General features: G+C 37.3%; 1 protein-coding gene across 1 annotated transcript in view; it reads left to right on the top strand.

Annotated features, from left to right (window-relative positions):
• The window catches only part of LOC144449673 (putative E3 ubiquitin-protein ligase HECTD4), a 68440-nt gene that overhangs the window by 43391 nt on the left and 10209 nt on the right, over positions 1-14840 (top strand). The window contains exons 33-51 of the mRNA XM_078140246.1: positions 95-369; positions 942-1128; positions 1843-1921; positions 2236-2426; positions 2983-3118; positions 3563-3751; positions 4097-4261; positions 4676-4851; positions 5923-6038; positions 6761-6864; positions 7370-7531; positions 7652-7800; positions 8041-8284; positions 8543-8801; positions 10870-11148; positions 11720-11985; positions 12502-12662; positions 13078-13498; positions 14212-14342. Of these exons, the coding sequence (XP_077996372.1) occupies positions 95-369; positions 942-1128; positions 1843-1921; positions 2236-2426; positions 2983-3118; positions 3563-3751; positions 4097-4261; positions 4676-4851; positions 5923-6038; positions 6761-6864; positions 7370-7531; positions 7652-7800; positions 8041-8284; positions 8543-8801; positions 10870-11148; positions 11720-11985; positions 12502-12662; positions 13078-13498; positions 14212-14342 (3690 nt within the window). The remainder of the gene's footprint in view (positions 1-94; positions 370-941; positions 1129-1842; positions 1922-2235; positions 2427-2982; positions 3119-3562; positions 3752-4096; positions 4262-4675; positions 4852-5922; positions 6039-6760; positions 6865-7369; positions 7532-7651; positions 7801-8040; positions 8285-8542; positions 8802-10869; positions 11149-11719; positions 11986-12501; positions 12663-13077; positions 13499-14211; positions 14343-14840) is intronic.

The following is a 14840-nucleotide window of genomic DNA, read 5'->3' as shown; positions in this document are numbered from 1 at the left end:
CTGGGGACTGTCTTTTGTTATACTTTACACAGAAAGAGATGTACTGAACAGACACTCAAGAGTAAACAATGTTTTTTGCTATTTTCGCACACAGAAGTCGAATGGGTAAAGCCATCCTAAGTCAACCAGCCTGTGTATCCAAATTGTTGTCTCTGTTACTTGACCAGAGACCTTCCCCTAAGTTGGTGCTGATAATACTACAGCTGTGTCATGTTGCACTGCCTTTGATGAGTGCTGAGGACTGTGAGAGTGTTAAACTGCCCTCGTGGGGTCAAGAAGTGTTAGCTGGGGAAGATGAGAATTTGTCAGACCCACCTGCTAAGATCTGTAGTTTGCTGCTAGCCAAGCTAGGCGACTATGTTGTACCTGGTAAGTTGTGGTATACATTTATGGACCAAATTGAAGCTTTTTTTAACAATTGAGGATAATATATGCATTTGAATTTAGAACAAGAATAGAAAGTCAACTTAAAGGTGAAGCTGGCCACCCATGTGGTTGGTGTTAGCCCCCTGACTTCCTAATCTTGAATAAATAAGAGTAATGAACAAGCCCCAGTCTGACCATATTTTGTTCAAAATTGTATATACCATGTATAAATATCAACTTTCTGTAACAACGCACACATTCCCAAGACATTCACACATCCACACATACCAAATTTATTACCAAAATCACCAGCTGCTCATTGTTGTCATGGATTTTCATAGAGGAATCATGCGTTGTTCACTGTACACATACAAGTTTTACAATAACCCCCATGAAGTTAGGGGGCCTTTTATATCACTGTCTTGTCTTTAATGAACATACATTATTAAAATATACTAATATAGCAAGTCATTGCTAAATCTCAAACCTTCCTGTCTATATCTTGTCTTTTTGATATTGTGACAGAATATCTGACTAAGAGTCAATAACCTAATGTCATAACTGTGATATTTCAGGAGGACAAACCACTGCCACACCAACCACTGAATATCCAGACCAGTCAGCTCTACAAAGCCAAACAGTGCCCTCTACAGTTGAAAGGGATAAAGGAGAAGAATCAGAAGCTCAGGATGGTAGAATATCTGTATTTATACACAAACGTGAAGACCAGTCTTCACATGAAGTCATACAACCATTACTTAGGTATCTACAATCTTTTCAATGGTTTCGTTGAAAATCTTACACAAGATTTGTAACTTTTCAGCACTTTATTGTGGCTGTAATATTTGTATGAAATAGCTACACATAATTCTACTGGGTTTCATTGCCAAGTCTTCTTCAGTACATGTGCCTGTCATTACAGCCTAAAGCTATGGTGTTCTGTTGTTCTATATAATAAGTGAAACCCTTATGTTTGATGGCAGGCACATCCAGTCATTACTAGAAATCTTGCATGATAGACATAATTTACAACCTACAAAGGGATAAGCTACAGACACTGACCATCAGCTTAGTTGATCTGTAGAATTACAAAGGTTATAACACACAAGTAGTCTGTACGATTCAGACATTCGTGCCATGCTATCAGCCAGCACTCAGAATCCTGATAAGGCTAAACAATACAACATATCTCTTACAGTCTAACACACATAATTCATTGGTTTTTAGCATTGAGCTACTGATTGACATACATATATTAGGGATTAAACTAACTATGTTTTTAGTTAAGTTGGTTAAAAATGATATTAAACTTCCTATAAAGAATACAGGTTCATGAATAATGCCATTATGATCTGTCACCTCGACTTCAAGCTGGTAATAATTTAGATAGCCTGACAAGACATTCAACCTATACATCAACCCTTTATTCTTTACCATGCTAACTGTACCAACACATATTTTTTCGTTTTGATTTAGTTCTGATGGGAGACCATTTAGACTTGGCAGTGGTGCTAATATGGAGAAGGTGGTTAGAATGGATAGAGAAATGACTAAGGTATGTGCACATATGTGTCTGTTAGTGTGGCTGTGGTAGGCTGAAAGATCCAGCCATTGGTCCGCCTATGTAACCACTCACTACCCCACTACTCACTTGAAAGCACATTGTATAAGCAGAAAGAAAGTCAGGATCTTTCAGGCTATTACGACTGTGGGAAAAACATTAACATTTGTCAGTTCACATTCGTGAAGACTAAATAGTCGTTTCCCAACCTTTTTTTTTGCAGACAGAACAAAGTGAGATGTTTAGAAAGCAAAAAAAAATTAAAATAATTTATAAATTTTTCATACTTGCCAATTTTTTCTTCACAGCATAATAAAGCGGAAGTGATGATGGATGATGCAGTGACAGCGTTAAGGAGGGCAGCCAAGTGGGCACAGAGTGGATTAGTTGTTAGTACAGGTCCACCTATAGAAAGTAGTGCACAGGATAATGGTGGCAGGGATAAGAAGAAAACAACCAGTGAAGCTGTGTGCAGAGAAAAGAATTCAGATTTAGCAAGGTATGTAAACACTAAGAGTAAGAATACTAGTATACTCACTATTAATTATAGAGAGTCATATTATATCATGTATAGAAATATATAGGTAGTATTATTATTGTTTATACAAACATTACATTGTAGATTCCAAGTGGTAGTGTTAAGTTTTCATTATTTTTGTTAGTTTTTGTCCATTGGGAGCAATGCACTAAATCCTACATGGAAACAACAAAAATAACACATAAAGTGTTTAGTTGTGCTACAACTCCATTGGCACTATTTTTATGTTGTGGTTAGGGTTAGACTAGTGATACAGGAATCTAGTTTTGAAGCGGGTACGTAGCTTTCGTCTGAATCCCTTGGATGTCATCAGCATAATGATATTAAGCTGCTTGGTTAGGTGGTCAATTTCTGTTCTACTAAGGGTTAGACTCCTTAGCATTGCTTTATTAGCCCCCAAAGGCAGAGGCTAATGCGATGGGCTCAGCCCACCCATTCGTCCATTCATCTGTTCCTCCGTGAGACTGTTATTGACTATGATGTATGTATTTTATTTGTGTTTTTATGACTACCATAGAACTGATCCAGTAAGACCATTTATAAGTGGACATGTAGCTAACAGTATGGCATCTGAAGTTATAGGACTATTACATGGCCTACTAATGGCACCAGAAACTACAACTGCACAGATATGGGCATCAGCTGTAGAACGGGTAAGATAACAAAATTAGATGATTCTGAAAACTGTTTTAACCAATCTCACACAACTGCAAATATGATTTTGCATTTATGAAAGCTTTGGGTGAGAACCACTTGCCTTGTTCGCTTGCTGCCACTAGAGGGCATAGTAGCAGAATAGGACTGACTGACATTGTTGGGTGGCTACAAGAGATGATCATAGATCGTAGATAGTTGGTACTGTTCTTCAGATCCATTCAAGATTAATTTCTATTTAGATGAAGTTGAAAATAAGTGATATCCTTTATTTTTGGATGAAGCAAATATGCATCTGACATGAAAAGATAAATTACTGTTAGTTATCTATATGATGTCTGGTAGTAAAACAGTGAAGTTTTTATCTGACGTATTATCAAGCTCATGTAGCAGCTTTTAGGGTATTTTGTAATATTCTGTGAACATTTTGATTCTGTTGACAGGTTTTATCACATGCATTGACTTGTGTATCACAACTGACAAACACCTTACTACACCATGCTGATCTGTTATCATCATGTTCTAATGGTGATGTCATTGATGGACTAACAGCTGTCTGTCGTCAGGCTGTAGCTGCATTGTGTGCATTGGGTGGATTTAGAGAAAGTATCAAAGTAGGATCTGCAGTAGAGGTAAGTCATTCATTTCTTGTATTGTGTGCCTTCGGATGTGTGTGTGTGTGTATGGTGGATTTAAGTCTAAGTGCATCGTATGGAATTGGGTATGTTAGCATGGTGTGAGTCTGTAGATTCAGGTATGTGTGCATTGCATGGAAACATGTCTGTGTGCATTGTATTGATTCAGGACTGCCTTTGATGGATTCATGTCTGTTAGCATGGCATACTTCTGTATACATTGGATAAATATGTGTTTGTGTGCATTGGGTAGATTCAGGTCTGTGTGCATTGTATGGATTCAGGACTATCAGAACTATTAGTTTATCAGAAAAACTTAATATTTGATACTCATGTTCACAGGTGATTGGTGAAGGTGTATTGCCAACAGCAGGCCAGGTAATAAGTGTATCAGAACAACAGGGAATGGCAACAGTGAAATTAGACATCTCACCAGATGACAGGTCACCCCGACCCAGTGATACTATGGAGGTTACAATGACTAGACTTAGACCACCAAAGAGTGAAGTAAGTGTTATATGTCAGGCCTCAAAATTAGCTGTAGTCTTGCATCAATTAAAGTCCTCCCAAATGACCACCAAATCACACAAAATCCTGGGGATATTGTCTGTGTAATGAGAAGACAGTGTAGGCTAAGTATCACATGTTATATCGAGTTGGTGCCAGACACATTTCACTGTCAAGTACGTGATATCAATTAAAAATCACTCACTTTCTAGCCATTCAGTGGCCTGGTAAAATAAACAAGTAGCTTATATTTCCACTGGGTGGAGGGTCTATGATGTAATCTACCACATTGAAGAACAATAGATTTAGTTTACATCTATCTTAGTAAACCGAAGACTCATGGCAAAAAATTCAAAAGCTTGGTGCTGTTATATGTCAAAGTATAATGTGTATGTTTTTGTTTATTGTGCATAGCCATTGTCACTGGAACAGCTATCAATGACAGAGAAGGTTGCTGCTGCCTTGCATTCCTTGTTGTTACCAATAGATGAAAGTGGATTGTCACCCCTACAAACACCCCTACCAGCTACCGGAGATGGGTCATCCATTGCTATGGCAACCTGTCGAATACTGGCTGAAATTAGATCAAGGTAAGGTCATTTGGTTCATGATGAATTCTATCAGTATCTCAATGTATGTGCAAACTTTCTGCTCGGCAAAGTATAGAAAACAGTGCAGTGTTGTTACCAAAGACATGTAAATCACTAAATACTGTCGCAATTCCAGAGTTACAGCTGACAACTAGGTAGCAGTTAGCTGTAACTATGGAATTTGATTCTGATGAGGATTGTCAAACAGATCATACCGCCACCTAGTGGTCAGCTGTAACTATGGGATTGACATTCTGATGAGGATTGTCAATCACAACAGATTGAAAACTCAATGCTAAAGATTTGAACTGCTTGAATGTGCATTATAATCTATGTAAGTCATTTGATCCACCAAGCTGGTGAACATCTTTGGTCATTTACATTCATGTACTTATATGGATGTTCCTTTCATCTGTGAAAAAAAGCAAACATTAGTTTTTGCTAGTAATTTTCATGGTTATAGTGTTACATTCTACCTTTGCATTCTGTTGTTAATTACTTGTTATATGTAATAAAAGTATATCTGAGTCAGTCTCTTTATATTAAAGGAGCACAAGCTGAGTTTATATGTTTTTGGACAGATTTATGCTACGTATTTAAAAGTCACTAGTGTATTCTACTTACTTGAAGCATATGTAACTGTCACTTACAACTTACTGAACTCAAAGCTGGTATTAAGATATAACATATAGATGATCTGATGATGTAATTTTTGTGCACATCAAAAAATGTTGAGGAGTACATACTATGCAATCAACTGTTCTAACAATGCCAGAAGGCAAATGTAATATCATAGAAGGTATGCATTGACATTATTATTATATTATCCAGGTTTTATGCAATTTTTCACTCAAGTACAATATTTATAAACTCAGGTTGTGTCACTTTAAGGAGGTTTACACTCAAATCTTGACGTTCAGTTTTAAAATATGTCTCTTCACATGCAACTTCCATACAACAATCACAAGAGAACTAAATTATGTTCTTTTTACAACTCTGTAGTCAAATCGGTATTCCCACATGCAATATTTTTTTATTGTTTTTTTCTTGTGTGGTGTACTTTATGTGCAGGGCATGTATGGTGCTGTCGGCTCACATGAAGGAATCTACCTTTGCTGCTGAATTCATCAGACTTAGTACAAGACCTATGGAGATACTTAAATCACTGGCCCAGCAGTGTAGTTCAGGTAAGGAATCTATGGAGATACTGAAGTCACTGGCCCAGCAGTGTAGTTCAGGTAAGGAATCTATGGAGATACTTAAATCACTGGCCCAGCAGTGTGGTTCAGGTAAGGAACCTATGGAGATACTTAAATCACTGGCCCAGCAGTGTGGTTCAGGTAAGGAACCTATGGAGATACTTAAATCACTGGCCCAGCAGTGTAGTTCAGGTAAGGAATCTATGGAGATACTTAAATCACTGGGCCAGCAGTGTAGTTCAGGTAAGGAACCTATGGAGATACTTAAATCACTGGCCCAGCAGTGTAGTTCAGGTAAGAAATCTACCTACAAGACCTATGGAGATACGTCTATGGAATACAGTGTCATTACAAATACAACAAAAACCAACAGGTAACAACTAACAACTTTAGAAAGCACTTAAAGACATATCTATTCCCCAGAGCAGTCTTCCTGTACAGCGCCTCTGAACTCTACATTGTAGTGGAAACTGGCATGTTTTAAATTTGTGGAATGATTGATTTGATTGATTGATTGATTGACTGACATTAATTGATTGATTGATTGATTGATTGATTGATTGATTGATTGATTGATTGATTGATTGATTGACCATTGATATATTTAACTCTGCCCCAGCATTTTAGTTCAGGTTACGGTGTTGGAAATCTCAGTAACATAACAAGATTTTTTTTTTTAAAGTAATAACAAGATTTCAATTCACTTGTAGGTGAAAGATTAACAGTGACAGAAGCACAATGTGAGAGGTTGAGAATGCTGTATAGAGATTGTGCAAGACCACCACCACCTCCCAGCAATACAATTGGTAGAAATGTGAGTATTTGGGGGGTATACACCTGTCAGTAATACAGTGGGTAGAAATGTGAGTATTTGGGGGTTATTCACCTCCCAGTACCAAAATTGGTAGAAATGTGAGTATTTGGGGTATACACTTCACAGTAACACAACATGTAGAAATGTGAGTATCTGGAGGTATGCACCTCTCAGTAATACAGTGGGTAGAAATGTGAGTATTTGGGGGTTCTTCACCTCCCAGTACCAAAAATTGGTAGAAATGTGAGTATTTGGGGTAAACACTTCACAGTAACACAACATGTAGAAATGTGAGTATGTGCCTCTCAATAACACAGTGGGTAGAAATGTGAGTATTTGGGGTTATATTTAGAGTAAATGAATGTACATGTGACCTGAATTTTTGATATTTTGGGCTTTATAACGTAAACTGTCAGTGTTGTGGAACTACCTGCAAGATTAAATTTATGGGAATTTCATAAACAATACAAATTTAACATTTTCTTTTTGACCTTTTTAACTTCAGAATAAAGAAATCACCTGGGAGCCATCTCGTACATTTCCACCAGTACGTGCCTGTCTGTATTCTCATGGTTTAACAGGTATCACCTTCCTAGGGGATCCTAGTGCTGGTAGTGGACTCCCTAGGGGAACTATGTGTTATGCAACTCAGTCCATACCTTCACAGGTAAGCAATGCTATAGACAATATCTTGCATGACAGAAATACCATAATAGTTATAATATTATGTATTACAGGAATTCTACAACATTGTAATATCATAATAATAATGAAATATGTATTTCAGGCACCATCATTTTATTGGGAGTTAGAGATCTGTTCATACGGTGAATCAGGTGATGAGTCTGGACCAATCATGTCCTTTGGATTTGCTCCAGCTGCAGAGAGGAAAGACGGTGCTTGGACCAACCCTGTAGGCACAGTGTTGTTTCATAAGTAAGTATTGGACCAAACCCTATAGGCATAGTGCAGTTTTATAACAATTTTATCTCAAGGTAGGTAAAATGGCAAACCTCTTTCCAAGAGACCTCCCTTAGAGTTATTCTATGAATTTAAATTTTAGTTGGCCCAGTGAATTTCCTTTCAAGGACAAAGTATGTACAATATTTGTTAGTTTCTACAAATTATGTAGGACTTGTAAAATAATGTTTCACAAAAGTAATGTTTTTTTTGTAGTAATGGCCGAGCAGTCCACTACAATGGTTCAAGTTTACTACAGTGGAAGAGTGTACGTCTGGACATCACTCTCAATGCAGGAGATATTGCTGGATGTGGGTGGGAAAGAGACGGAGACTCTCCCCCGTTGCCAGGACAACAGGTCAAAGGTCATGTATATTTCACCTACAATGGCAAGAGGTTGACTCAAACTTTGGATGATGTATCTGGTGGATTATGGCCTGTAGTACACATACAGAAAAAGGTAACTCAGCAGTCACATGATCTGAACTGAACAGAAACAATAGTACCTGACTAATGATCTAACTGCATTGTAAGAAAACCATAAGTTTGATTCCCATGGTCTTTGAGTAATTTCATAACTTGATAAATCATCATTTTACATGGACTGCTTTAAGATACTCTAGTACATCTTATCTCATGAGGAAATGTAACAAGAATAATTTGACTAAATTTTTAGTTCATTTTATTTCAAAAACTCCAATTTCTAATTATTTGATAGAACACACGCATTCGTGCCAATTTTGGATCCCGTTCCTTTGCGTATGCCGAAGGACGTCAGCACCGCAATGCTGCAGATGAATGTTCTGATCTGACAGAAGAGATCACTGCCAATTTTGGAGCTCTTCCATTTCACCTAGGGGATGACAGTGATACTGAAGGCAGTGGAACTGATTTGGTATCTGAAATAACTGCTACAGAAGATAATATGCCACCTGGACCTCCCTGTAGGATAGCAGAATCTTCCAAAGAACTCAAAGGCAAGAATTGTTTGACTGTGTGGAAAAAAAAAAAAAAAAAAAAAAAAAAAAAAAAACCCTACTGCACATTTCATGTTAGTGTTCACTGGCTCTGTTTGATACAACCAGGCAGTAACCAATAAGAAAATGTACATGCTACACTTTAACCCTTTCACCACCAGTACCCCATATATGGGGACGCGCTAAGGCGCCCACCAGTACCCCATATATGGGGACGGCAAAGTTCATTCACCCATGGTTCGCCTATCTCGCCGTTATGCCGTTAAACGGCAGCTATTGCTGCAAAACTTGCTGCCATAACTAGTTCCACACATGCGTATTAGCTATGTTTTGCTTGTCTGCCATTTTGAACACATGGAAGTGAACGGTTTAGAAATAGGACCGAAATGACGAGCGATCGTAATTTTTGTGTGCGTTTTTCACTGACAAAATCAAATTTCAACATGGCGGAAGTAACCAACGGCTCTTATAACATCTCCTACGATGTCAATTTGTCAACCGTCCAAAGAAATTTCCAATGAATTTTACCAGAAATACATCGTTGAATACATGTAGTTGGTCGTGGGAACGGTACAAGCATCAGAAGTACCGCTAAGTTCGTGTTATCTCCCAACGGGGAATTTACGGGTGTCGTAGTGAAAGTCGGGAAAAAGCGTAACTTGTTGACCCGTAGTCTGCGCCCATACTGTCGTCTTGGGACCAATTTTTATCGATGTAAAGAATTAATTTGTTCATATTTCTTTGTGGTAATGTTCAATAATGAATAATACTCATACAAGTTCAATTTATACTGGTCAATGGTGGGTAGATTACGCACGATCTGACGATTTTCCGATCGGATTTTTAGCGTGCGTTTTTTTAGGAAAAATTCAAATTTCAACATGGCCGCAGCCAAAATCGTCTCCCCTAACATCGTTTACGATGTAAATAACGGTTCTGTTCGTGAAAAATTCTGTTAAATTTCGACGTGGATGGCATTTTTGACTACAAGTAGGTGGCTGTATGAACTCAGTGTACTCTATGTAACCATCACGTTACAGCGACGTACGTTCAAAATGCTAGCTGCATATTTCCGTTGATCGGTGTGCATGTCGGCAAATACCACCACCTTGCCCATCCGATTTTGGCGCCGATACTACCAACTTATGGACATTTTTTACCGATTTAGAGAATAAATTTGGTGATAATTTTTTGCTGTCTTGTCAAATACTGAATTATATTTACAGAAGCTCACTTTTCAGATGGTCTTGAGGCAATGACTTTAGATATTTTAGTACACTTTCAATGCCAGTGGGGATGGACTGCAGCGTCATAAATGGATTATTGAGCCGTTAATTATTTTAATTCAAATTTAATACGACTGAAAATATCATTTTCTGCCAAATTTTCGCCAATTTTGACCATTGAACCAGTGTACAGAAGTTTTGTAGGCACTTAAATGTTGGCATTTTGAATTTTGTTTGTGACATAAATATTTTGTTTATTTGTGATGTCAATAAATAAACAACCTGTCTTTGTTTTATTAATATTTTATTACTTTAATCCATATTTCGGCTGTGTGTGTGATAGTTGACTGTATGAATTTGCATCTATGATGTAGAAAATTAATTTTCCATTCAAATGATACCTTATTTTTAAAAAATAGGCAACTCTGAATATTTTTATATCAGTTTGATTACATACCACTCACTCTCACATTATGTTAGTGAGGGGGCTGGTGGAGCACAAACAATCCCATGAGGCCAATGGTGGTGAAAGAGTTAAGGTAGCAAGATTGAATTAATACAGTTACTTGTGACATTTTGTCAAAATGCGGACATCAAAACATTGGTGTCTGCATATCTATGTCTAGTTCCAGTACGTTTAAACAGTGTATTTCATAACAGTCAAAATTGTAGCAAGAAATTGCAATCTTGCTATCTAGTGTAGAATATGCAGTTTCTTATTGGTATCTATATGGTTGTATCAAACAGAGCCAGTGAATGGTAACTTGAAACGTGCTGTATTTCATAGCAATGAATGATTTGCCATGCATGTAAAATTATAATTTTGGTTTATTTTCATATAGAGTACAACACAGACGCGTCAATTCTGTACAAGCTTCATCAGAGCTATGACAACTTCACCTCAACTGGTCCTGACATCCGATCCATGACTGCAACCTCCACTGCAACACAGGACGAAGATAGTGACGACGGCGATGTAGAAGATGAACCCCAAGAAGATCATCATGCACTACTGGTCAAAGCTTGGGAAAGTAAGGTATTCCCTGTCATTAGGAGAAGGTTCCGGAATGAAGCTGAGAGAAGATCTGGATTAGAACAAATCAAGGGAGCTTTACAACTTGGTAAGATGACAAGGATTTGGTGGTCACTTAAAGGGGCTTGTTTTGGATTGATGTAAAATGTCATCCAAAATTACAGGTTACAGGTAGTTGAACCTTCAGTTTTCTAAGATAGACACAAAACTAAAACTATTGTCACACCATGTTGATACAACAGTGATAAACTATTGAATGGATTGTTGGTTTAATTATAGTCTCAGTAGGGAGGTGTCACAAAGTTTTATTGACGGAGTTCCATGAACTTGCAGTGTACTGTTATAGTACTTCCAATGTTTACACTATCTTGATCACAGGGTAATTAGAATGACACAATAGAGGAACTGCTATCACCCACTAATGTAATCTACCACATTGAAGAACAATAGATTTAGTTTTCATCTATCTCAGTATACCGAAGCCAGAGTTACCACAGCCCTAACTCAAACATAATTAGAACGATTTTATGTCTGTGAGAAACATGGATGTTTAATAATTGAGAACATTTGAATCAAATTGAACTCTCGTCAGAAGGATAAAATATTACCATGTCCATATTGATTTGTAAATGTAATTAATACACTTTTTATGACATTAGGTATGACAGACATAGCCAGACAGACTGTTGAGTTTCTGTATGAGGAGAATGGTGGCATGCCTAGAGATTTACACCTGCCAACTATTGAAGACATCAAAGCAGAGGCTGCTAAGTTTACTATTGAGAGAGTTAGGAAGGGGACATCTGTGGTTGTCAGACAGTATGCCAATGAAACTGTGTCTGGAGGAACTGTAGTCCCTAAGTTTGCCGTCAGGGGTATGCTGAAAACGTTTGGACTGACTGGAGTTGTTCTGGATGTGGATTCAGTAAGTGTACTTTATTCCAATGTCAAGTACATAATATTGATAATTCAGAATCATTTTGTGTTGTTAGCTGTAAAATTGCAGACAGTTAGATTGATGGTTAACAAGTTTGAAGACAGATTCATTGTGTAAAAACTGCTGTGTTAACTTGAAAGTGTCCTTGTACAACCCAGACCACCAAGTAAAGCATTTTCTGTATGTACCACAATAGTTTATAGCATCCATATCAAGTGCAAACGTATACATTTCATTTGCTAATTGACGACATTAGAAAGGCGACATGCTAGGCTTGTAAATAAACCAATTGAAACAGTATACTTTTACACTTGATATGAATGCTATAAATGAGTGCAGCACATAGAGAAAGTGCTTTACTTCAGTGTTACTTGTTGTAAATGGAATTGAAAGCATAGGTGAGACAATGGGGACGAGATGGAGAAGAGTGTAACTACATGTAAACTAAGAACAAAACTACATGTATAATTCAATTGTATTGATTTGTAATAATTGCCTTGACAGCACAATGAACTTGTACAAGTAGAAACATACCTACGCAGTGAAGGTGTACTTGTCAGATACTGGTATCCGATTGACATGCTAGAGAGACCACCACCAGGATACCGCAAAAATTCTACAACTGGTCTATCAAATATTGATACCTCCAATTTACATATACACAGGTAGGTTGGACCTTGCTGTACTTTCCAGTTTATGGACATTCACAGAATCTCTTTAAAAAATGCATTGAATATATTTTACAAACATTCTGATGAAGACACCTCAAAAGTAAAGTATGGTTGTGAGTTTCTCTGGAAAATTTTGCCTGATATTCTAATTGGAAAATTTGAATTCAGATCGTAAAAAGACAGGAAAATTTGTAATGACGAATAGGGGGAACTTGCAAACGCCATCTTGAATGGTACATTATGAGAAACTACAGATAATCTACCTCAACCTTTGCAGGAGGGTTATCTTTCCAATCACCCGAGATTATGTATAATCGCAACTACAATTAATCCCACTGTCCTTTGCGTTTGAGATCAGTATTGGGTTACAAGTTGGCAACTGATGCATTTCTTCACATTTTATTTTCAGGGAGTTACTTCGTTGTGAAGCCGCAGTTACTAGAATGCATTGTAGAGGGGCTTTGTTAGAACTTATAAATCAATGTCGCAGTCCAATCAGACAATTACCTGCTTCCCTAGAGGACATAGAACCTGCACTCATTGCTGCAGCAGCAACTGCAGTTCCTGAACTTGACCTTACCCATCTACAGCTGCTATCCAATGACCTTCTAGCATCGCCTCAACCTGATGGTGTCATCACAGCATCATCCTTGACCTCAACACCGTCACCATGGAAATGCCTTGCTTCAAACACTGGCTCAATCATAGATGCATTTTACCATGACACTCACAAACTAAGGGAGGAGTTATCTATTGCCATAGCAACCGCTGCCAGACATGGAGAAGATCATCTGATGGAGTTAACAAACCAGCTGTGTACTTGTCTGCAGGTGAGAGATGTTAGCTGTGATAAGGGATGTGTCAAAATGATGTTTTCAAAGGAAAGACAGTGTAATTAGAGAATGTTAAATTTGATGTACATATATGAATTACATCCTGTGTAAAAGCATCATGAGATGCAAACCTGGCAAGACATACTGTAAATGTAACCTAGATATTTTCACTACTAGAAAATTTTGCAATTTTTGCAGTCTTCAGCTAGTTCTCAAGGACTAATTATTTTACTAATTACCAGACTGATAAATTGTGTTCATGTACAAGAAGGCATTTTAGTCACTACTTATTTTTGTGTTTATCATTTTCTAACAAAATAAGCAAAAATAAATCTTCAGCAAAATTTCCCAGCTTTACAGTATATAGCCACATTTGTAAGCATTTAACGTAATAGATCTGTGTACAAAGAAATGTAGTGAGCCACATTTTGAAAATTTTTTACTGTTTTACAAAGGGAATGATTGTATAGGAATTCTGATGTGGAAAATAATCGTAATTCTAGTGTAAACGATAGGGACATATTTATGAAAAATAGTAATAAACTGCTAGAAAAGAAGTCCTTCACCCAGTACAAAATTTAGCACTTTTATAAGAAGTAAACCTTTCGTTTCTAGAAAACCATTGTAGATGTGACCAACTAATCATAACTATTATGTCAGATATTGGTTGAATGCATGTACATTTGAAACGTGTTGACTTTTGTTCCCAGAATGCACCTAGTAACTTCTTGTGTCAAGTGCTACCAGTTACAGAGAGTAAACTCAACTCAGATATCCACTTCCCTGGTGCCTCTCTTCTAGTAGTCAGCTGTAAAGCAGATCCCAAAACAGCAAAGAAAGAGTGAGTCTACATTTGTATTGCACTTGTTGGTCTTTGTCTTCATAGTGAAATTTCAGAATAACACCATACATGTACATACTCATGTATACACATACACATGCACGAACGCAGGCATGCACACACAACCAAACACACACACACACACACACACACACACACACACACACACACACACACACACACACACACACACACACACACACATACACACACACACATACACACACACACACATACATACATACATACATACATACATACATACATACATACAATGATACATACATACATACATACATACATACATACATACACACATATACATACATACATACATACATACATACATACATACATACATACATACATACACACACACACACACACACACACACACACACACACACACACATACATACATACATACATACATACATACATACATACATACATACATACATACATACAGTACAACTCAGTGAACAAAGTATACATGGC

The sequence above is a fragment of the Glandiceps talaboti genome, chromosome 18, assembly GCF_964340395.1.
Source record: "Glandiceps talaboti chromosome 18, keGlaTala1.1, whole genome shotgun sequence".
NCBI lineage: Eukaryota > Metazoa > Hemichordata > Enteropneusta > Spengelidae > Glandiceps > Glandiceps talaboti.
The sequence above is the reverse complement of the archived record's forward strand: the minus strand, read 5'-3'. Positions and strand labels throughout refer to the sequence as shown.